Genomic DNA, 23,556 nt, shown 5'->3' with positions numbered 1-23,556 from the left:
AAGCTTAGATCCCAAAAAATCTTAAATTATGTTTTCAGTCATTCAAAAAAAATTCAGCAATTAGAGGTGTATTGGATTATGATTTTAAAAGACTATTTTAATAAAAAATGTCTTTAAGATTTTAAAAGATTGTTTGAGATTGTATTGATTATGTGAGATTTTAAAAGACTTTTTATGTAAAAGACTTTATACATTCAAGATTTTAAAGGATTTATCACACTGACTTTTAAGGATTTCAAAGGATTTTATGTGATTTTAAAATTTTAAAGGATTCAATGAATTTTAGGGGAAAAAGAACAAACTTACAAGCGTGAATGATATAAATAATGAATAAATAAATTCTAGCGTTTGAATAAAGAAAAATAAAACCAACAAAAAATTCTTTTACTATTGATTTTCAAATTTTAAGAATTTTATGGATTTTATAAGATTTTAAAGGGCAAAAAAACACTCTAACACATTATTCTCAATACACATTTGTTATTTGTTAAAAATGTTATTCCCACAAAATTCAATTGTACATATTTAAAATTATGCCAGCACTTACAAATCTTTCAAAAAAAAATTATTGTGTCAGCCATTACAAATCGGTCGAGTTTACCGAGTGTTAACTCAGTCAAACTCGTTAAACCTTCCGATTTTACCAGAAATCGAGTTTACCTCAGAGTTAACACGATTTTTGTACCTAAAAACGTAAACTAGGTAATCACGGAGAGTTAACACTCGATTTGAAGAACATTGATTACGACATACTCTCTATCATAATATTCTCAATACAATTTTTTATTTTTTTATGAGATAGAGAGAGGGAGAGAGGGGGGATGAGAGATGAGAGAGAGAATGGAGAGACAGAGAAACAAAGAGAGAAATGAGAGAATAAGGAGGGGGAGGGAGAGAGAGAAAAGAGAAGAAAAAGATAGTAACTTTTAAAATAAAACCAACAAGAAATCTCATCTTTTCATGAAAGATTTTTTCTTGTTAAAATTACACTATAAAATCCCACAAAATTCATCAAAATCCAATTTAAACAATCCTTCAAAATTTGAATGATTTTGAATATCACAAGACTTTTTTTAGGTGATGAAAAGTCTTGATTGCATACATCAAGACTTTTTTAAAATGACAAAGAGTATTGATTGAATACCACAATATTTTTTTTAAGTTGCAAAAAATCTTGATTGAATATCACAAGACTTTTTTATAATTAAAAAATCTTTTAAAATTTTATAGAATCCTAATTCAATACATCGCCTTAATCTCTTTAAAAAAAAATCGTCATGATTTTTGGTCGTTTACGTAACCGTCACATTTTTAATAAATTCTCACATAAAAGTTTAGAATTTTTTTTCTTCTATAATGTATCAAACGTACTTCAAAATTACACGTGAGTTTACCTAAAATCAAAGATAAAAGCGTGACTTGATGACAATATTTCCTTCAAAAAAAAAAAACTTACTAATCCAAAAAAAAAAAAGTATTTAAACAATCTAAAAAATAATCACTATTTTCTCATTAGAGGCCATCATCTTGTTCCTTCATCAAGTTAGGGTTCGCAGAGCTTTCACTGATACACAACATATATCGGAAATTCGTCCCTTTTCAATCCATCTACTACAAAATCGAAATCGAAACTCTTCGCTCTTCAAATTTCCCAATCCATTCGTTCCCGTATTAGGTGCAAATCGTAAAATAATCAAAAAATGGGTGGCCATGGCGGTTTGAATATCCTCCCTCAAAAACGCTGGAACGTTTACAATTTCGATAACAGAGAAAAAGTCCGCAAAGATGAAGAAGCCGCCGCCAAAGAAGAACAGCTCAAACGCGAACAATCTCGTAAACGTGACACGGAAGTCCGTCTTGAACAACTCCGTGTCGCTAAAGGTTTAGCACCGACAATTCCGCCACCTGAATCCGAACCTGAAGCCAAACCTAAATCAGAAGCTAACCCTGAAATTGAAGCCGAAGCCGGTGATTTAGGTCATATTAATCTTTTTAAAGGAATTAAGATTTTTGATCCAATTCGAGTACCGAAAAGAGAGATTGTTGATGAAAAGGAGGAATTGAAGAAGAATTATAAGAAGTTGAAGATGAGGAAAGAGCCTGGAGAGACGGTTCGTGCTGTTGGACCAGAAGATGAGAAATATAAATTAGGTTATGGTGTTGCTGGGAAAGGGGTTGAATTGCCTTGGTATGTTCAAAAGAAGAAATTCAATCATCATGATGATGTTGGTGGTGGTGGAAATGGTGGTGGTGATAGGAAGGGTGAGAAAAGGAAGAAGACATTGGAGGAGTTGAGGGAAGAGAGATTGAAAAGGGAGAAGAAAGAGAAGGAGAGGGAGAGGGCCTTGAGGCGGCATCCAATGGAACAAAGTCGTCGAGATGCTGTTGCAAGTGATAGATACTACAGGTGAAAATCATCTTTTGTTTGAAGTTATTCGTTATAGTTTATGATGTTTGATTTGATCGAAAATTTGAAAATTGAAACCAGTAAGATATGTAATGTTGGTTCAGTAGTCTAGCTATAAGGGAAGATAGATGAATCTTATCAATCAAAGTTGTTTTGTTTTCTTATATATAGGCTATTAAAGATTTGATTTATATTGGTTTTGAATTTGTTTTCTTCAATATGTTTTGAGTTCTATCTTTGGCTGTTATCTATACTAGGATTTGTTTGATTGTTTATTAGGTTGCTTTCTTATATATATGATATTGGGACTAGCCTGTGACAATGTATCATAAAGTATGGTTTATTCTGATTCAGAGGGATCAATACGATCCAACTTTAAGCTCTCCTTAGATTAAATATGTGATTATAATTTGAGTTGCATAAGTTATAACTCAGCCCTTACAAGTTTCTAGTTCACCAGTTGCAGTAATCTCATGTAGGCTAGTTGATTATGGAAATTTAGTACCCTCTAATGATTAGTTATAGAAGATTCTGTTGTGAGTTTAAATGCTTGTTTGTGATATGGTGTATTGGTCAAAATTTCTTTTAGATTAGTGCCATTGAATATTAGAAAGTTATTGTTTAAAATATTTAAATACTAGGTATTTTCTCTCTGGTGTCACTTTGACACCATTTTTAAATGCTAGTCTTACTAAGAAATAATGGTATTGAATGAGATGGATGCTTTGTTGTTTTTGAAAGGAGTAATGACCACTTCAGTTACTGTTTGCATTGCTGATTTTTCAAATAAGAATGAATTAGTCTATTGCTTGTTCAGCTGCAAGTTGGTTAAACTTGAACATGAAACAACGAACATTACCAATTAGAGTGAATATATTTTATGCACTGATATCACTGAATAGATACGGTTAAATCTTTATTACATTCAATTAATTAATTTGGAAAACATACATGAGAAGGGAAACATAGTGTGCTAGGCTCTCACTTAATTTTTATATTATTATTGCAGAAAGTAATTCATATTGATCGTGATATTCTTTGTAAGTAGCTGTTGTGTTGGTACTGGTATATGTTTTTTTCCAGTTAGACCCTGTTTGAGAGTTCGGAGGGAGGGGATGAGAATGAAAAGTGAATGTTTGTGATTGTTATATTTTTAATTTGAACAGACAGAACAGTATTATAAAACGATGTTTGAAGCCCTCCAAAATCTTTCTTCAATACATTGTTGGAATTCCCCCATACTTATGTACTACGAAGAAAAATATATCCCCCTTCAAGTTGGGAGACTATCCTTTCTTCTCTTTACCTTTCTTCCATTCCCCCCCCCCCCCCCCCCCCAAGCTCTCTCCTAAACTCCCAAACGTAGCTTTAGTGACTGCCATACTGGCCACTATTTTATTGCAGTTATTTATTCTCAAAGATTGATTTGTTGACACTGCTCCAAGTTGAAGATTTGTGTTTTATTATTCTTATGTAAAAATGTAATTTACACACACACATTTTTAACCTTTTTTTTTTACTCTTCATTTTGAGTATAACCAGCTTTTTCTAGTAAAAGGACTGTGTTAGGAAGCAAAATTGATCAAATTTCTCTTGATGTTGTAACAAGTAGTTTTTTGTATTAATGTTAGGTTCTGCTGCAGTGTTATAGTTTTACTGCAGAGTGGCAATATAAAGCTTTTTTTTATGCATAATGCTTGAATTAGAAGACAAAGGGTGGCAATTTTGCCGAAAGAACTAATGCAACTATTGATAGACTAAGTAGTTATGCATACACACATGTCAATGAGTACAAAGCTGGTTTACTACTTGCCCTAATAAGAATAATAGAAGTTAATAAAAATTAAGATGTTGGCACCAGATTGGTGATACTCAAAAAATGCATGCTATAGCTGATTTTTTAATTAATAGTTGTATTTGATTTCTTTGTATTCATTACTTTGTTTGATGAAAGCATATTCTACGACTTTACAGGAGATGATCGAGTAGGGTTCTGCACTGAGATCTCCCAAGATTTTCCCTTCCTCACATGGAAATCCTGCTAGCTTCACTCTTGAGAAACCTATAGCAAATTGTCGCAAGCATTTTCACCCAAGCTTCCTCTGGTTCTTCAGAATATTGTGACCTTGTGAAATACAGGATCGGCTTGAGTGCTGGATGAGTCTGCCTCAGTTCATAACTTTGATTTAAGTCTTTATAATATTATGGTCTATCAAATGCTTTACCTAATGAAAATGAAGAGTTAATTTTCATTTTTTTAACTTGTTATTTCTGGTTTGGAGTTTCTTAAAGCTTGTACCGGGAGAATTGAATACTGAACAAAGTTTTAATCGTTGCCTTGTACATAAAAAAATCATTTTTATTAGACTTTGTTGATACAAATGCTTTAAATACAATGCATTAACGACTTCTTGTTGTGTTTGGCATATACAAAACTTCCTCCTTGTTTATTTTTTTTGACCAATCTTCCTACATGTTTAAGGACTGAAAGATTCGCATCCTGCTCCAGATTTAGGAAAAAATATCATTTAATGTGACAATTTTTGTGTGACATAGTAAGCACTGCTATGGACTCAAATATAAACGTCGTTTAAAATTTAAATGAATTTTTGGTTTCCATATTTGTATAGATTAAAATTTTAGTCCTTGACCAAAAAAAAATTAGCCCTTCCATTTCCAAAATCGAGGTTTTGAATCCTATGTTTCACAACTTTCATTGATTAAGAAAAATTCTTAACTTCATATTATAAGGGAGTATTCCGTAGCTTCTTGAAAGGAGTTTTGAGGGATTGCTCCCTTCAAAAGTCATATAAGAAAATTAAATGAGATTAACTATTTTTACTTGAGTTTGAAGGGAGTATTCCATTGCAAGGTCATTTTTGTGCTAAAAAATTACCGACTAGTCAGGATATAACTTTTTGTCCCACGTACAAATTATCTAAAATACAAAAATAATTTTTTGTCCACAAAAAATAGTATAAGACTAAAAATTATACAATATCATTAAAGTTTGTCATGTGTTGTTCTACTTTGTGTTATGTTGTTCTGTCTTATGATGTTTTTAGCAAATCAAACGCACTCATTGTCTTGGATAAAGTGGTCAATACCATATAAAATGTGAGGTTTGAGAGAGTAAATGTGTGTAAATAAAATATAAACTTATATTTGTTTATCGTATAACTAGTATTTTAAGACTACCATTAGTTGCCTTAAAAAAAATTACATACATCTCTCGTTTAAATTATCTATATAATTTAAAATCATAAAACACATTTATTCGTCAGAAGACCAAGCAATATCAAACCTTAAAGTCTGCTAGTTGAATTTGGTAGTTGCTTAAACGTGCCAAGTAGGGAGGCAAATCTCATGTTTTAGTTTATTTAAATGCTTTGCAAATTTGCTTGTTATGCAAAGTTTTGCATAGAAAATTTGAGGAATAATTCAAACAAGATCAATTTGACGATTGTTTAACAAAACATGACATAGTCAAACTTTTGATCAATTCCTAATACAGCAAGTTTAAAAACGAGATGAGAGAAGCAAAGCTTAAGGATACACCATATGGGCTATGGCCTCTAGAAATGAAAATGATAATCGTTCTCTTTTATACTTGGAGAACTTGACACTCCCTTCGGTAGGTTTACTAACACTATTTTCTCTTCAATTCAATCTCCATATATATGTTTTAACTTTTAATCCAAAAACAAATATCAATATCTATCATCCCTTGCCATTTAATTTTTTGTTATTTGCTGTGCTGAATGAATGATTGTTAATACAAAACTCAATATGAAAACTTTTGTTTCCTGTTTTTTTCTTCCCATCTTTTCTAGCTTGCGAAGCTAAATATTTTCAGAAATCATGCAAACAAACAATTGTTGTAATTCTTACGATGATCCGTTATTGTTATTAATATCATAAATTATATCATTGTAGTTGTGTTAAGTTCAATGCTTATTTTGTAATGTTTTGTAAGCAGTTTCAAGTTGTGGTGATAGAAGCAACTACTGGATGTAATGGTTGCCAAGAAAGAGTTTCCAGAATTGTCTCAAAAATGATTGGTGAGTTACAAACTTCTCTTTGTCTTTTAAATCGTTAAAAAATGTGAACTTGTTTGTTTAAATAGCCTAGGTCTAATGTAGATTAGATCAAAGGTCCCTTTTGAGCAGCCAATTTTATTTCCCCTTTATGTTTAATAGATAGATAGATAAATAGATATTCGAAGCTTATAATCACTCCGCCAGTCAGTGTCGTGTTAGGATTTAGAAGAAACATGTCATTTTTTTTCTTCGTATAAATCGAGTATTGCAAGGTAGATGAAGTGGACAACCAATCTCTCCCTCTCACGAGTTTAACGTTGTTGTATTTTCAAAGTTCAAACTCAAGAGCTTTGACTAAACTCGAAAAAACTCTACTATCTCAAAAGCTCTTGGGTATATCACAAGTTTTTGTTTAGGCACTTTAATATGTTTGAGCTTTGAATCCTGGTAATGGGAATAGAGGCACGTCTATTGAGAGAGAAGTTGTCCCTTAACTGGTATGTCCTCAAGGTATAGCCCAACTCTTATCAACGGTGGAAGCATTAGTTCCGAGGCTGTGCAGATTTGTTTACTCGTCGTATTAAAAAAATGGTTTGATTCAAACAATTAGAATTGCATGGTTCTGATATTACAGGAATAAGAAACCTTTTTTTTTCAATTTTAATAAACCACCAAAAGTTGTAGGATAGAGAGAGAAAGGTGGGGAATGGAAGGAATACGAAAATTTTCGGAAGGACACTTGGGTGGGGAGTGCATCTCTAAGCATTTCTTTCCCACAGCTTTTTTCAATCTCAGCCCAAAAGGATGCGAATGTCGGTGATTTGTTGGGGGTGATTGCAGGGGTTGGAGGTTGGTATTTTCTGTGGCGTAGACCACTTTTTGTGTGGGAATTTAATTTGCTTAATAATTTGAAGGAGGTAATCCGGAGTGGAGGGGTTCGGATTTTAAGGATGGGTGGTCGTGGAGAGCAGCCGAAACAGGATTTTTCACGGTCAAGTTGGCGTATAAGTTGCTTGAAGAATCATTATTATTGGAAGGTCATTTGAGTCGATGAAAGAAAAGGGTGTTTGAGTCAATTTAAAGAGTCTAGTGCCATCTAAAGTAGTGGCTTTTTCTTGGAAGTTACTTCATGATCTTCATTCATATTGCAAAACTAAATATGCAGGGTTGACGGAGTACACAATAGATGTTCGCAAGAATGAAGTATCTGTGAAGGGAGATTTCATGGCACGTTGCGACTTCCAGTCTAAATCATTTAGAAGCAGGGCCCTGAAGAGTTCCACCGATCAACCCAAGTCATTGTTTGCCTGTTTAACTCAATTTGACAAGCATAAATGTAACAAAAAGTAGATCAAAAGCAGCTACAAGCTTCAAACTATAAGGCTCACTTTGTTCTTTCTTTCTTGCATACTACAAAACTAAACTAACCGCGTGAAATCAATAGAGGCTGCAAAACCATATTTGAAAACAGGCGGGTACGGGAACTATATGCATAAGATGAAAGGAAACAATAAGTCAATATTTGCCATTATTTGATTCAGTTATGAAGCAAAAACTCATTTGTTCCTAAGGTTTCTGATTATTCTAAAAAAAAAAACAAAATCAACCCAACCTAATCCAATTTAAAGAGGCTTTGATTGGATTGATTTTTGGTAATCCAAATTACAATTTTCTATCAATAAAGTCAAATTTTTTTGATGGGAAAAAATATATGTACAATATATTCAAAATAATATTACCAATTAACAATTATGTTTGAAATAGATAAAATAGTAAAAAAAAAAATTGAATTGTAGTAACTATCATTGAAAAAATAAGAAAAAACTAATAACAGATTTTTCGCAATACCACATACTCCAAAATTAAATAGATATTTGATTTTATGTATGCGATTTGGGTTGGTTTGATTTAGTTTTGAAAAATGGATTTAAAATCCGATCTGATCAGTTTTCATAAAAGATCCAAAGAAATTTAATAAATATTCAATTATGTGTAGTTTTCGGGATTTTTGGATTGGTTTGTGGTTTTTATTTGGATCAATTTAGACTTGAACACAGCTACTTCCCACATTCAAAGACAAAAAAAAAAAAAAAAAAAAAAAAAAGGTTACAGCAAGAAAAAGCCAGAGAGTCCCGGAAGTGTGGTCGTTTCGACCAACTTGATGTTACCATAGTCACTAAATGAACCACAAAAGAAACAACAATCTTTTCCTCTTAAGTTACAAAAAGAATGCATGTCACCCAAAGCATGAGTCAGTTCATATTAAGAGTAACAACAGACCCACAACTTCCCCTAAAGTCTTCTACTTCCAAAATGTTATCCACCCAAAAATACAAGGGAAAATAAAAAGAAAAACCAACACCAGATGAATTGATCTACATTACTTTCGCCACAATTGCTTGAACAGTCAGGAACAAAGTAAAAATCTATGGTGAAATCAAATCGTGCAAATGCTTATGCCTTCTTCATGAGATACCCCATGATTAAGCCAAGTAAGCCGATTAATATGACGATGATAAATGACACTCCACCACGATTTCTGTTGCCTTCGCGCTTCAGCAGCTCCTGCAAATAATAAATTCATTCATTTGATAAGTGTTTCATGTCCATATCTAATGTTGAAAGAATCATTTGATGGTTGTAGCAAAAATTGAAGTGCACATCTCCCCTAAAAGAAAACAAATGGCAGATACTAGGTATTTCTATTTCCACTCCATAAAATAGTAGCAGTACATAAAAGTAACTTGCTTTTAATACAAATGAGATAAGACTATATTATTCAATCACCATAAACTTTTCTATCAAAAACACATTTCATCCCCATTCAGACTGAAAATCCTGGTAGACTGCAGACTCAATATGAAATGATGAAACAACAAACTATATAGTATCTTTCAACAACAAAGAAATATATAGCATTTGTATAGCGAATCCTCACCAGTTCCTGGCGGAGCCTGCTAGTTTGTTGAATTGCATTATTCTTTTCTTCAGTCAGCCTTGAGATAAGAGCTCTTGCCTGCAACAAAGCAACTATAGTCAAAACACAGTTGCTATACATTACTAACTCTAAAATTACAGGCTCCATAAAAACTACAGCAAGCGGAGAAAAAAGAAAACAGATCACCACAATTGTTTCTCCCTTTTATGCCGTTACGTTTTTCCTACTAATACATGATCGATAAGTCATAAATAAAGTAAACAACCCTTGTGGGTATTTAAAGCATGAAATCATCCATCAGCTTTGATCCCACAAGAAAACATGAAATGCTTAAATATGTATTGGGTCCTTTAACATGTGAGTTTTTAAAATTGGTCCCAATTTCAAATTAAGTTTGAGTCCTCACTATTTTAATAGAATGTAAATATTACGAAGGAATCAAATTCAAATGAAGACTAATTTCAAAAGGCAACTTTTTAGAGACTAAACATGATTAGGCAAATCACTAGACCTAAGTTTGAACAAACAAATTATACAAACTCAGAAAGCACCTTTTAGAGTTGGGAGCTAAAAAAAAAAGATATCAAGGCATCTAGGGGTTACTACACAAACCTTTTGTAGATTGAAAATAAAATTCTAAAATTCATATTTGGAAGTTGGAACAACTATTTTTTCTCATGCTATGGGTACATATGCAATTAGAATACACACCGCAACTGTAGACTTGTATAAGGAAGTTCATAGTCTCACAGTTTTGCAACACAAGAAAGCTGTATACGTTCTAAAGCTAGCTATATATATCGAGTTACTAAAAAACAGCTATAGCGCTTTAAGTCCAACAAACAGTTATATAAATTGGTGTAAAGCTAAGAAACTATTCAAAGAGCTACTCTTCTAGCTCAGAATTCTAATTGCCCCCAATCATGGGATCATGGATTGAAGGTACGACTTGAGGGGTTAGCTAACATATGAGACTGTTTGGTTGGGGAAAATGGAGGGGTGGAAGGACTTATTTTAAAATTAAGTTGTTTTGTTCAATTTCTAGGAATGGAGGAGAGTGAAATCTCTCCTTAATCAGTTTTAACTCACTCCAATATTGGGGGATTTGAAGAGAGACAAGATGTGTTTATATAATCCTAGAGGCATTGCCTAAAATACCCTTACATTAAGTGTCACAAATTGTTAAAAGCGTTTAAATTGTAAATTAGCACTTTCCCTCCCTTGAAGTGCTCCCCTCCACCAAACAGGATATCTCATTTCATCTTTCCTGCCCCTCCCCTTGTTTGAACCAAACATACTATTTACGGGTGTGGTAGGATGGAGGATTTTTTAGGGGAGTTCTTATTTAGCTTTTTTAAATTAAGAAAGCTATAAAATGTTATTCTTTCAACAAAACAAAAAACTCAAATATATACCAAAATATAGACTTGGCCCTACAAAACTCTCCATCCAAACATACCCATGATATTTGAGAGAGCGGTACTCTTCCAAGATAACGATCACACTCGATGTCTTCTCTCGCCCCGGTCGTCTTTTAATTCTCTTCCCTACTAATTATCACAGCTAAATATGAAAAGTACAGCCCTTAGTATTTGAGAAAGCCAGAGCTCTTTTTATTTCTGTTCCCTACGAACGGTACAACTTGTGGAATTCAAGAAACCAGTACTCCTCTACAACAATGATCACACTTGATGCCTTATCTCCCCACTCTCATCTCACTTTAATTCTCTTCCCTGCCAACTAACAGTTGATTAGTTGTTCTGTTATACTTTGCAACTGTCTTACTCTTAACTAACTAAAAGGCCGGGATCTGTGCTGTCCTTCTATTTCTCCCCACAATACCCTCCCAATTGGCCACTGCTGCCTGTCAATACCACCCACCCACCTCCGCCCACACACAAAAAAAAAAAAAGTGTTCTCAAGGTGAACACCAGGGAATGTTCTGTGAAGAATTTTCTCTTAGGCTTGTACTGTTCATTGTAACTTCTATCCTATCCTTTCTGTTACACCCACTGGTACAGAATTCGGGAATTACGTCATAAGAACCCAGAAATAACAGTGCAAATTCATGGTAAAAATAATAAATCAGTGATGAACAAGAAGTGTGAATATTAAATAAATGAAGAAATTACAGCGGAATGAGTATTGCTACTGCCCAGAACTAAACTCTTTCAGAGAACAAAATGCTCTAACCTACCTAATGATTCTCCAAGATGCCCCGTGATTCTACCATTCACCCTATATAACAAACTCAACTTTTTCTCTCCCGATAACTAACTCTCCCCTTTCTTTAATTTCCCTCTTCGGGTGACTCTAAGAGGGCTATGGACAATGTGGACTACAAAAAAGCCAAAAAGGAGTATGACATAATGATTTTAGTGATGGATTTGTTTTATACAGGCGATGTATGGATGTGATAGGGTCTTTTTAGAAGTGATCCAATTCCAAACTATGTCAGCATTACAGTCTTGCCTTTGTTCTATACCACTGTTTTTAAGGGTATTTTTGTGTTTGAAATATGGCTGCATATGTATTGACACTGTAGTATATGAGCATTGCAGATACTTAATGTAGTGATTATGAAACTCCAGAATAAGGCAAGTGAATATTTCATAGAAATTTCATACAATTACTATCAACATTGTATTTTAAAGAAGTGTTTACTTTATAAAAGTTAATCATGTAAAAGAGCAACTCTTGTACGGGTGCATGTTCGTTACCAAATAATGCATGATAGACACCGGAAATCACAACTTTTTTTCACATTTATATCAGGTAACAGAAATACGAGACAATAAGATCAAATGTACCTAGGCTTCCAAGTAGGAAAAAAGAAAGAAAAATAACACCCAAAAGTTGCAAAGCAATTTGATATGCAAATTGATAATATCTTTAAAATATTGAACAAGATAATTAAATTTTATATTATTTATTCCTACAAAAATTCATGTGTGTAATCTATAGTAGCAATATACAGAAGTCAATTAGTACAACTGGTGAGCACAGATCAACATACATTATAACAAACAACAAGTACATAAAACAGAAGTTGTTTTACAATACCTCTGCAGATTTGTCTTGAGCCTCAGGTCGTTCAGCAGATCCTCTTGTTACCTGAAATATCCCAAAAAGAAAAGGCATCTCAATAGATATCCTTGGATGAAAAATATAGGTTAAACTAAAACAGGACAAGTTAAGGACCCACTTGTGCGAATTCAGGACCATTGGCATTTCCATTTTCTGAAAAAGAACCTCTAGGTGATGACCCTTCCTCAGAACCTTCTGGGACTGGAGATGGTGGTTGCGGCGGAGAGACATACACCACTCTCAATTTGCACTCCTCGACCACATGCCCTGCCTCCTTGTTGAACTAAGCAATCCCGAATGGCACAAATCTTGTAACTTAACACATCATAATCGTAAACAAAAATCAAATGAAAACTCAACAGCAACTAGCATGATAATCATACCATCTCCGCAGAGATATCTTTTGGACTGACACCATCGTTGGTTTTTACGCTCTGAAGAAGAAACTTATCCTTGCATTGCATATCGGCTGGAGCTTCTTTTTGCGCTTGCATGGTAACTATACAAAAACAGAGAAACACACTTATATCGATTAACATTTAAACACAAGTGAAAAGAAACGATGCATTCAGAATAACCGTATCCGTACCCATAACATCGCAGGTAGATCTTGGCAAGACAATTCCAGTGTTAGGACGAACACAATACTTCCTGGGATTGGTTGTTTTCACCTAAACAAAATCAAAAAAACAATAATAATCACTCAAATTTTGCATTTTCACCGCAAAAATGATAAAAATCATTTGTTGCAATCCAACATTGCGAAAAAAAACTAAGAGGGGGATCAAATTAACAATAACACTAATCACTAAACTCAAATTAACAGATCTTACAAGAAACAAATAACTAAAACTAAAACTCAACATCAAATCTTTATCAAAATTAACGAAAATTCAGAAGCAGAAAATTATCGTTACCTTGAAAGCTACATAGCTATCAGTCTTATTAGACAATTGAAGAGAACACGAGATCTGCTTCTTCAGCTCAACTGCAACAGAAAAGAGAGATTAAATCAAAACGCGCGTTTCAAAATTTTGAAACCCTAGAAAAATGGAAAGAGATCAAAGGAAATGGAAACTTACAGGGGAACTTGAGTTCGAGAGGTTCGATACTGAGGAGATCACCATCGGGACTCATCTCTTGGTAATTGAAGCAGAAAAAAGTGATTATTTGAAAAAGTGCGTTTTGATGTGAAGAAGATGAAATTGGAGGGAGAGAGATCTGAGATCGTATCGAGAAGAAAATGAAAATGAAAATAATTGGAGTTAGGGAAAACGCGATTATGATTATGATTATGATGACAGGGATTCAGTTTTTTTTTTTCTTTTCTTCTTTTGGTTTTCTATTTTTCTATGTGGTGGAGAAAGTGGTACTATCAACGTGCGTTGAAACTTATGGAAATAAAATACAGATATGGAAAGGACTTGGGATTTAATAAACTACACCTAAAGTGGTCCTAAAAATGAATTATGCCACCCTAAAAACGCACCAACCCAGCAATAATGAAATTATAATCAAATAAAAATGCCAACTCGCGTGTAATAATTGTTGGTTGTTTTCTTAAAATAAAATAAAAAAATTGTTGGTTCTTTGTCAATCAAATTGACTCAATTGATAAGGAGTTGATTCATCTCAAAAATGGTAAGTTTAACTTTCGTTGTCAATGTGGAAATCTCTTTAATGTGTGATCGGATGCGTTTGATTTACTAAAAAATGAATGATAGAACAGAACAACTCTAGTTGTCCAGTGTTTGATTTGTAAAGCTGTTTCAGGTACAGGACAAACTGAAGGCAAGGGACAGGACAAAGACTCATATTTTTGTCCCTCACCAAACCACAGTACAACTTTTTGTCTCACGTACAGGTTGTCTAAAATACCAAAATAGCATTTCGTCCCCCAAATATCGTATAAAACAAAAAATTATTCAATAGCATAAAAATTTGTGTGTTGTTTTGTCTTGTACTGTTCTGTCCATTATTTACTATTTTGCAAATCAAACACACTCGTCTTAGGGAGTCATCGGAGTCCAACTTGCATAAATTTTTTATATAAAAAAGTTGTTCATCCGTCTCAAAATAATTGTCTATTTAGTATTTTTTATTTTTCTCAAAATAATTGTCATATTAGAATATAAATAGAGCATTTATTATTTTTTTTCCACTATTGTATCCTTATTTATTGAATTTCATAAAACTTAACAACTCCGCTAAATAAAATTAAAAATGATATTTTAAAAAATGATATTAATTTTACCATTAAAATCAACATAATTAATCATTTCCATAAAAATTGTGCACAAACCTTAAACAACTATTGTTTTGAGATTGAGAGAGTAGAAATTGTTGATTTCCTAATAAATGTAAGGTTTAGTATGTGTCAAGAGAGTTTATGAAGATGACTTGTAATTTTTTAAATTGTAGTGAAGGTTTTGTTTTGTTCAAGTATTTGAGTTTATCTGTTGGAACAAATTTGAGGAAACTTTTGACTTGAGTTCCATTACTAGATCAACTTCGATGTAGATTAAATACATGAGGGGAGTAAGTATGTTAATTTTAGTCTCTTGACAAAATAGAGATGGATGTTGCTCCAAGATGAGAGACCACTTTGGAAATATGTTCTTGTGCGGTAGTATGAGCGACGGATTTCGCATGAGGTGGATTTGAGTATCTTAAATAGGTCTTATTATACCTTAACTTGTGGAAGAATTTGATGGGGTTTAAGTGGTTCAAAGATGGAGTTTTTGCATGCAAGATTTGAGAAGTTGGCGAGATGGCTGATGGGACAAAGGTGTTATTGTGGAGGTGGTTGTTAAATAGAATGAAAGTTCCCCATACATGTTTTATGAATGGCGTTAGGGTTCCAGCGATTGCTTGAATCGGTAAAGTTTCGGTTCATGTTGGGGTCTTTTAGTGAAGGCTATAGGATTTAGGTGTTTGTCGGCCGGTCAAGTGCAACTTGTGTTTTAGTACGAGTTTTTGTTGATCTTCAAGCGAATGTTATTTTTAACGATGTTTCTATTGTGCATTGCCTCTTTTCATCCTTTTTTCCGGGTCTGTCATGGGTTGTTAGTCTAATTGTCGAGTTTTAACATATGAGTTTTTCGGTTCTATTTTCATTTGGGGTTGTCTGATCATGTTGTTTGGGTGGATAGTACTAGCTTGTTTTCTCATACGTGGTTGTAGAGAAGTATGTGAAAATTAGAGTAAATTCGTCAACAAAGATTGGTCTAGCTGTTAAGAAGTAGACTCGTGCTGCACAAGATTGTGGGTTCAACTTTCATTGTGAGCTTAAAATATCGTTGGTGGAATTTTTTATATCTTTCAACACATCTTAAATCTTGAGGTCTACTCTAATTATAGTGAGTCCCTAGGATCCAACTCGGTTAAACTCTGTTACTCCATCCGTCTCATAATAACTGAGTCATTTTCAATAAAAAAGTGTCCCAAAATAAGTGAGCTATTTCACTTTTCAATACATCATTAATTACTTTTTTCCCTTTATAACTCTAATTAATATTACTTTCATCACTCCCAATTCAATATATTCCACTTTGCATTTATGATAGTGGAAAATAGACCAATAATTAACAAGAGCACTTAAAACCATTTTTTTCTCTGCTTCATTTATACATTTGTCTTAATATGTGTGATTTGAGCAAATGGCTCGGTTAATCCGGGACGAAGGGAGTATTTAAAAAAAAAATAGAGCAGGTTTGATAATTTGTTTGAAACAAGAGAAGTATGAGAGAAATAAAAGAAAAAGAAATTCATTTATTTTGAAAGTCTTTTTTAATGATAAATGTTAGTATGTTAGTTGTTATATTAATATTTTCTCCTTTGTCATAAATCGAACTCTTGATCTTAACTCCTTTAATCCCTTAACTCAATTTGATTTAGATATTCATCCCCCCTTATTTTGAGTAAAATTGTGTATAATATTATAAGATAATTAATTGGTTGACCTTTAGTAAAAAAAAGCTTAGTGGCCTAAATCAATTTAATTATTGTTTAAATATATAATATAATTAGATAAGCTTAAATCAATTTTGGGGAAAAGTTTGTAAGTTTGATTTGATTGCAAAAAACAGTTGGATTGAATTGCAGAGATATAAAAGGAAGTTGATTTAAATTATTAACGACGATTATGATTCTTTGAATCCCCTGTACATTTTTGTCAGAATTAATACACATATGATTACCAATTATGAACTAAGGAACATATCTTAGTAGTTAGGTTCACGAGATATTATCCCTCCGTATGTCATGTTGTTCTTCATCACCCTAAAGGTTATATGTGCAATACGATAAAGGGTCGTCAATCCTTTAGGTGCTCGTACACATTGGTACTATTATTAAAATGGGGACTTACACTCCCACAAGTAATTGAAACAAGAAAAATGTTGAAATTCCTAATTTGTAATCTAAGGTTTTGTCTGCGAGTTTGCAGGGGAAGAGAGGGGAAGGCTTGGGAAAAAAGGAACGAGCAAGTGGAAGAAATAGAGGAAAATGAGATGGGAGAGTTTTGGGGGTTAACTTTTCTTCGTAATATTAAACCCTCTTCATTCTGGGGAACTAAAAATTTGCATTGGAGAGGATTTTGGGGGGCTTGGGAGGGTTTATATGAAATTCTTCAAATTTAATACATGTTGTTATATTATTTTTAAAATTAAAAATATAGCAATCATACACACTAATTTATCATTCTCCAAAAAACTACTCTTTGAATTTTTTTGAAAGATTTCTCCATTCTACCTCATATTTTTCAATCCTCAAAGTCTTCCCTTCCCCTTCCCTCCAAACTCGCAAAGAAAGCCTAAATGAACCACAACACACACAAATCTTAGAACCTAAAAACATAACCTAAAGTTCTTTAGTTAAAATAAAGACATTAGAATAAAATTCATATGAAATTATTTTGATCAAAGCAAGACTCAAATCTTAACCCAGTTTTAAGTTCAATCATACGGGCCATGTATGTCACACTCCACAGTACACGAAGGTCATGAGCTCGTTGCATTAACAAAATCCAATGAAGGAATATAAGTTCATTTTAGAACCTTAATCAAAAGATATTTAGTTATTTATGGTAACAAAAGACGTAATGCAAAAAAAAAAAAAAAAAACTCTAAGAATAAAAATCGAGGAGATGTGAGACTTCTCCTTGATGCTCCTAACGCTTTGTGAGACTTCTCTTTGATGCTCTAACGCTTGCATTTCTCTTGAACCGTTTGAATGAATATTTTTGAGCAGAAAAAGTTGCATTTATATAATTATTTCCTTCCTTTAAAAAAAAAAATACATTTCCTATCGGGTTTGTGTTGGAATTATCTGGGCTTTTCCCCTAACTAGCAGAGGAAATACAACAAAAATCTGTATTTAATTTTTCAGCTTCCAATATGAAAATTGCCTTTTCTTCTTCTTTGTGAGTGTTTTCCTTCTCCGACTTGGTCTCGAGACCTGAGACATAATTTCCCCAGCTCTCCAGCTTATATAATATCTTCATAACCTTCTTGAACATTGATAATCTTCATTTCATGTGGATAAAGTGCTTTCCAATTTACTCACCAACTAAACCATCATTCTCGATTCACTTTGAATAATTGACACTTTTGTGGTAAACATGGTCAGCCATGCAGGATTACTGGTGCCTGAAATTTTCATATTGCTTGAGATTTTAGACCGATGGTAATTTATAAATAGCAAACGCTATTCAACTCTACAAGACATCGTTGTTCATAAAGAGAATCTTAAAGGCTTAATTGCACTTTTGGATCCCTAACTAATTTAAATACAAAACAGCCCCCTATGTTTTGATTCTTTGTCAGTTTTGGACCCTCAAGGCAAAAAAATAAATAAAAATTCACGTGGCATCTCACTTAGGGTGTCACGTCAGCGTTGACCGAGTCAACAATGGACTGGGGGTCCAAAACTGCCAAAGAATCAAAACATAGGGGGCTGTTTTGTATTTAAATTAGTTAGGGGTCCATAACCGCAACTTTTGAAAAGATAGGGGTCCAAAAGTGCAATTAAGTCAATCTTAAAACACTCTTGCAACCACTTTTGTTCTTCTTAATAACAACAATATAACAAGAAATTTTTTTTTTTTTTAAAAAACCACTCTATTGTTGTGTACAAGTGTGAGTTATATGTCCCACATCGGATAAAAGAGTAAAGGTTGAACACCATATAAGTAAAAGAACCCATAAACTCATTGTCTTAAGGTTTTGGTAAGAGTGTGGTGTCTCTCTCACTAGCGTGGTTCCTCGAGCTCCCCTCGTGATCCAGCAGTGGTATCAGAGACGAAGGGTACGACCAAGGCATCCGGTTCATTTGCTGCAGAAAGCAGCAAGGGCGATACAAGTAAGAGCTTCCCCTTGAAGGGGGAGCATGATGAATTGATGGACTCACACTCACCTTATAAGTAAGATGACCCATTACCTTAAGGTTTTGGGTAAAAGTGTGGTATCTCTCTCACTAGCGTGGTTCCCCGAACTCCCCTCATGATCCAACACACTTTTAATAACAACATTGACAATTTTAAAAGAAATTGCACCTCTCAGTGGAAGGACAAACATACTTAGAGGTTAAACAAGTACTAGTACTACATGAACTAAAACAGCAAAGAATCTTTTAGTTCTGTCCAAAATCATACAATAGCAATGGTCCCCTATCCCCAACTCCCTAGGCATGGCTCAAACTGAGTTAAGAGAATTTAACTCATCATCTTGGAATTTCATTCCATACCTTGGATTGTGTACCTGGTTCATTCCACACAACTGAAAAATATTGGGGCTAGATTTTCTCATGTCATCATCTTAACAGTGACAACATCCTCATTCAAACAATAAAAATATGTACATTCATGCATACGTAAGATTATTATAATTAATTAACAAAAAAATATACATGCATATAAATACATAGTTACAGTCATTCACCACTCAAGAGCACACGAGTGTATGAACCATGCATAAGCAATTTTATTTCTCACAGAAGAAAAATAAGACCCGACCCGTGTCTGAAACGGGAAAGAATCCAATTATCCAAATGCACCCGTGCAGGTGCAGGTATATACGCTAGTTTTTGTCGCGATTGAGTCTATCCCAAAGCGACGCGCACTTTCTCCTAGCAAAACCCACGCGCTTCTTTTCAAGATCATATTCAACTTCAAACCCTTGCTGTTGATAATTCCCAAGTACTCCTCCGGGCCCACCGCTCATTTCAGCTTCATCTCCACCGTTCATAAACATCAAACACCCCACTCTCTCTTTCCTCCTCACTCCATCTCCACCGTCCATAAATTCGTAAAAATAATTCTTCCTAGGCAACACCACACTCGAATTCATCCCAACAAAACGCAGCGTCACCGCCGGCACTATCGCCGCCGTGTTCAAATAATAACATGGTGAAAGCCCAGTTTTCTGTTCAATCTCAGGCGCCCTCCGGTTAGATTTCCTAGCACGACGGTCAAACCCTTCCACCACCGAGTTATAAAATTTCTCCGGTAACATCGTAAATGTCGTGCCGGAATCCACTACTACACCGCCGTCACCTTTCTTATTCACCCTCCGTAAAATCTTTGGTGCTGGAACGGTCTTTTTTCCGACAGAGATTCCTTTCAAGCCAACAGTGTAAAAATAAGAATGTTTTGGATTTTCAAGCATTGAAGTATAAACAAACTCAACAACTTCATCACCATTGCTCTGTTTTTCATCATTGTAACGACCTAATATGAGTGGACTTGGTTTTCGAATTCGTTCAGAACGAAAAGAATGAGAAACCAAACAATAAGAAAAACGGTTTCCAAGTTGAGGAGAGTGAGTAGCTAACTGAGCTGGGAGAGAAAGTAATCCACGACCGAAGCCAGCGACTCCGGTGGGTTCGGAGAAAGTTGTATGAGCACAACCGAATGTGAAGTTTGTAAGTTGAAGAGTAGAAAGAGAAAGTGTATCGCGATAGAGAGAAGCTATTAAGCTTCCATCGCCGTAAGCGTAGTAGAATGGTGGACAGTGAAATGAACCGCAGTCTTTGGTTTCAATGGAGTCTAAAGGGCAATGAGCCATTGTGCATAGATCGGAAGAGGGGGTGGAACTGTGTGCTACAGAGCATGCATGGGAGTTGCATGAAATGGGGGTGCTGTGGGAGATGTTGGTAGGGGGAGAGGGATCCGAGGTAAGCTTGGGTTTTAATTCACAGAGGATGCAGTTGAACGGTGTGCATGGGAACCAAACAAGGTCACTTCCTGTGTCCATGTAGAGAGTTATGGGTTGGGAGTGGGGTCCGAGGTTGAAGGAGAGAGTGTAATCGGAGCCTGGTGAGAGTGGGAGAGAGAGTTGGTTGTGGTGGTGGTGTTTATGGCGGTGGAAGCGTGATAATGAGTGAGTTGAGGTGGATTTAAGGAGGTGGTGGGTTGTGTTGAATTCTATCATGGAGAGTGAGTGTGTTAGAGGTAATAGTAGCATTTGAGATGAAGAATGTGAAATGAAGAGTGTGATGAGGAGGAGAAATAACAGGGGAGAAGCCATTTGGTTAAACAGGGTATTTGTTTTTTTGTGTTGGAACTTGAATACAGAGAGGAGAAGAGTTTTTGAATTTGTAGATGGAGTGGTGTGTGATGATATGAGTGAGAATGAGAGTGTTTTGTTTGTTGTTTATAAAGGGGAAAAAGAAGAGTGAGGCACAGGTTTTGAAGTTTCCAGCTGGTGAATTTGTAACCTTGTGGGCGCATCCTCACACGTGTACACAATATCCATACAAAATTCAGTTGGAAAATGCAATGCAGGCGATGCAGCCATTCTATCTATATCTGGTACAATACCATAAGTTTAGATTAAAAGATTACATAAAAATTTGTTTGGGACTTTTGAAACGGATCACTTTAGTAAAAATGAAAAATTTAAAAATGATGTTTTTGACCTAATCAATATGTATGTCTCAACTTATGTCATATTTGTTTTTCAATGGTTTCATCAAATGGACACCCATGTAATCACCATCTCAATCATAAATGAAGATTGTGAACTTCTAAAGAACATCGTCAATTTTCGATAGAATATCTGATATTTTTTAAGCAGTGATGCATCATGGACCACTTGATAAGTAATTCACTTGTTAAAGGGACCCCAAAGGTTAATTGTTTCTGAAGAAACAAAGTACAAAACATTTTACACTGAACCGCAACCTAGTGGACGGGACTCTAGTCCTTCCAATTAGTATGTCTCGTAAGGTTCTGTATATAGTTATTCTTTTCTAAACTTTTAATTATAATGCTTATTTGAGTTGTAGGGCAGGACCAAAAATAAGATAAATACAATATTGGTTGTGCAGCTAAGCTAACATTGACAATTCAGAAGCTCTTACACGTTTATCCGACTCTTATTGAGACCATTCCTGTCGTTTGGAAGTTATTTTAAGTCACACAATAAATTTTGTGGACCTGGACCAAATCATTTTTGTGTTGTTGCTCGATCGTTTCATTCTTTTGTTTGTATATGAAAATTATCACACCTGATATAAGACGTTTAATCTACTAAATTTGAGACTGTGCATCAATCTGTGTTTCTGGTTTTTTACTTCTCTCTCAATCATAGTATTTGACAAACTTTGGTACTAGTTTTGTTTTACTTTTTGTTTTGTTTATTCAAGTTGTCTTTCTTGTGGATTCAAATTGTTTTACTTTTTGTTTGTTCATGTTCTCTTTCTCGTGAATTCAAAACCTGTCACAGTCCTTGCTTACAACCCTTTTCTGTGTGGAAATAGTAGTGAAATTCTGATGCTAAAAGGCTTGGCTAACAACCATTACAAAATATACTGTGCATGTTTAACCAAATAGCAAAGCTATTGATTAGGGGACCCCAATTTCAAACCCACCAATAGTGTTTTTTTTATCTCAAGTAGTCAGTTTCATTTACGTCTCTAAAACAATTAATTTCTCCTAATTCTAACTTTATGGTTTTCACTTTTATAAATCATCAACCAAAAAGAAGTTAGATATTGTGACACAGAAGAATATTACCATAACTTCCATATCCTTTTGAAAGTCCTATGAATAGAGTATTTTATATTAACAAATTCACATGGAGTGGAGTCATATTACTCTTAGAACTGTACTGATAAATATATTAACGGGGAAGGTCTCATTGAAGGGAATAATCTTGAGACAACTGATAAGAGCAAGGAGAAACTAGAGCAATTAAAGATAAATATTCCTTATCTTCAAAAGTTGTAAATTGAACCGCATGATGAGCAATTTGTTAGAATTCTTATAGTAATTTTTAAGAAAATGAATATCAACATTTCTTTTGCTCAAATTATAACTGTTAATCTAATAAAAAGGAGTATTTTTAGATTGTTGACTAATGAATGCTTTGATGCAAAAATTGCCAGCTAACTCCTAAGCTTGGCTTAGGGAGTTTTACTATCTGATGTAATATAACTTTACTTTGATAAGGTCTGGATTGATCCAATAAGTTTTATTTGTAGGTGATGCCTAAAACAAATTTTAATATATGAGGTCTTTTTGTTTATAAAATCTAATAAAAAATGTTTTTTTTAGGTTTAAAGCGAATATTTTAGTAGCCTTATACTTGAGTCGTCCCTAGACAAGGTACTCCAAAATTTAGAAGATAATATTAACTTAGTTTTAGGGATTAACCTCCATGTTTGCATAAACACACAAAGCTACAAAATCTAACGAACCTCACTGTGACATACATTAACAAAATAGACAAAGTATAGTTTGGACCACTAAATACATTGTTCCAACTTACACCACCTCAATATAAGCCATTGACATATTATAAATTTATTCTAACGATCTGGATCTTATGATAAAAAAGCTGTTACAAGGTGTTATTTTAGTGGTGTAGTGTAAGTTGAGGCATTCTATTCGGTGGTGTAAACTAAATGACACCAACAAAACAAGTGTACTTTGTCATGATTTGAGAACAAACTCCTTCTTCCCTCTTCTTTTAGGATAAAACAATAGAAAGATGAACATAGATAGTAAGAATACAATGAGAATGAAACACTTGAGAAAAACTGGATTGTTTTGCCATTCACTAAAGAACAACCCAATTTTTTGA

The 23,556-nt window shown here is 34.1% G+C and overlaps 4 protein-coding genes across 6 annotated transcripts; 2 read left to right on the top strand and 2 right to left on the bottom strand.

Moving 5' to 3' along the window:
- The first annotated feature begins 1,492 nt into the window (after positions 1-1,492).
- On the top strand, positions 1,493-4,814 carry LOC11407916 (leukocyte receptor cluster member 1 homolog). Of its 3 annotated transcripts, none has more exons than XM_039833469.1 (2): positions 1,493-2,407; positions 4,362-4,814. In XM_039833469.1, the coding sequence occupies exons 1-2, from the start codon at positions 1,701-1,703 to the stop codon at positions 4,450-4,452; spliced, it is 798 nt and encodes a 265-aa protein (XP_039689403.1). In that variant the 5' UTR covers positions 1,493-1,700; the 3' UTR covers positions 4,453-4,814. The 3 variants fall into 3 exon arrangements, with proteins under 3 accessions (XP_039689403.1, XP_039689404.1, XP_003608722.2); XM_039833470.1 differs by having other exon boundaries at positions 4,372-4,541; XM_003608674.4 differs by having other exon boundaries at positions 1,494-2,407; positions 4,382-4,814.
- Positions 4,815-5,799: 985 nt separating this feature from the next.
- LOC25493612 (copper transport protein CCH) lies at positions 5,800-7,987 on the top strand. Its single transcript, XM_024782113.2, has 3 exons — positions 5,800-6,041; positions 6,387-6,468; positions 7,613-7,987. The coding sequence occupies exons 1-3, from the start codon at positions 5,976-5,978 to the stop codon at positions 7,795-7,797; spliced, it is 333 nt and encodes a 110-aa protein (XP_024637881.1). The 5' UTR covers positions 5,800-5,975; the 3' UTR covers positions 7,798-7,987.
- A 590-nt stretch (positions 7,988-8,577) lies between these two features.
- Positions 8,578-13,863, bottom strand: LOC11412003 (vesicle-associated protein 1-2). Its single transcript, XM_003608673.4, has 8 exons — positions 13,555-13,863; positions 13,390-13,460; positions 13,062-13,143; positions 12,856-12,971; positions 12,591-12,755; positions 12,449-12,499; positions 9,386-9,463; positions 8,578-9,012 (listed from the first exon to the last, which is right to left on the bottom strand). The coding sequence occupies exons 1-8, from the start codon at positions 13,607-13,609 to the stop codon at positions 8,902-8,904; spliced, it is 729 nt and encodes a 242-aa protein (XP_003608721.1). The 5' UTR covers positions 13,610-13,863; the 3' UTR covers positions 8,578-8,901.
- A 5,395-nt stretch (positions 13,864-19,258) lies between these two features.
- LOC11407437 (probable aspartyl protease At4g16563) lies at positions 19,259-21,085 on the bottom strand. The gene has a single exon (XM_003608670.4). The coding sequence runs from the start codon at positions 20,995-20,997 to the stop codon at positions 19,549-19,551; it is 1,449 nt and encodes a 482-aa protein (XP_003608718.1). The 5' UTR covers positions 20,998-21,085; the 3' UTR covers positions 19,259-19,548.
- Positions 21,086-23,556: the final 2,471 nt, after the last annotated feature.

Source organism: Medicago truncatula, chromosome 4 (genome assembly GCF_003473485.1).
Source record: "Medicago truncatula cultivar Jemalong A17 chromosome 4, MtrunA17r5.0-ANR, whole genome shotgun sequence".
Taxonomy (NCBI): Eukaryota; Viridiplantae; Streptophyta; class Magnoliopsida; order Fabales; family Fabaceae; genus Medicago; species Medicago truncatula.
The sequence above is the reverse complement of the archived record's forward strand: the minus strand, read 5'-3'. Positions and strand labels throughout refer to the sequence as shown.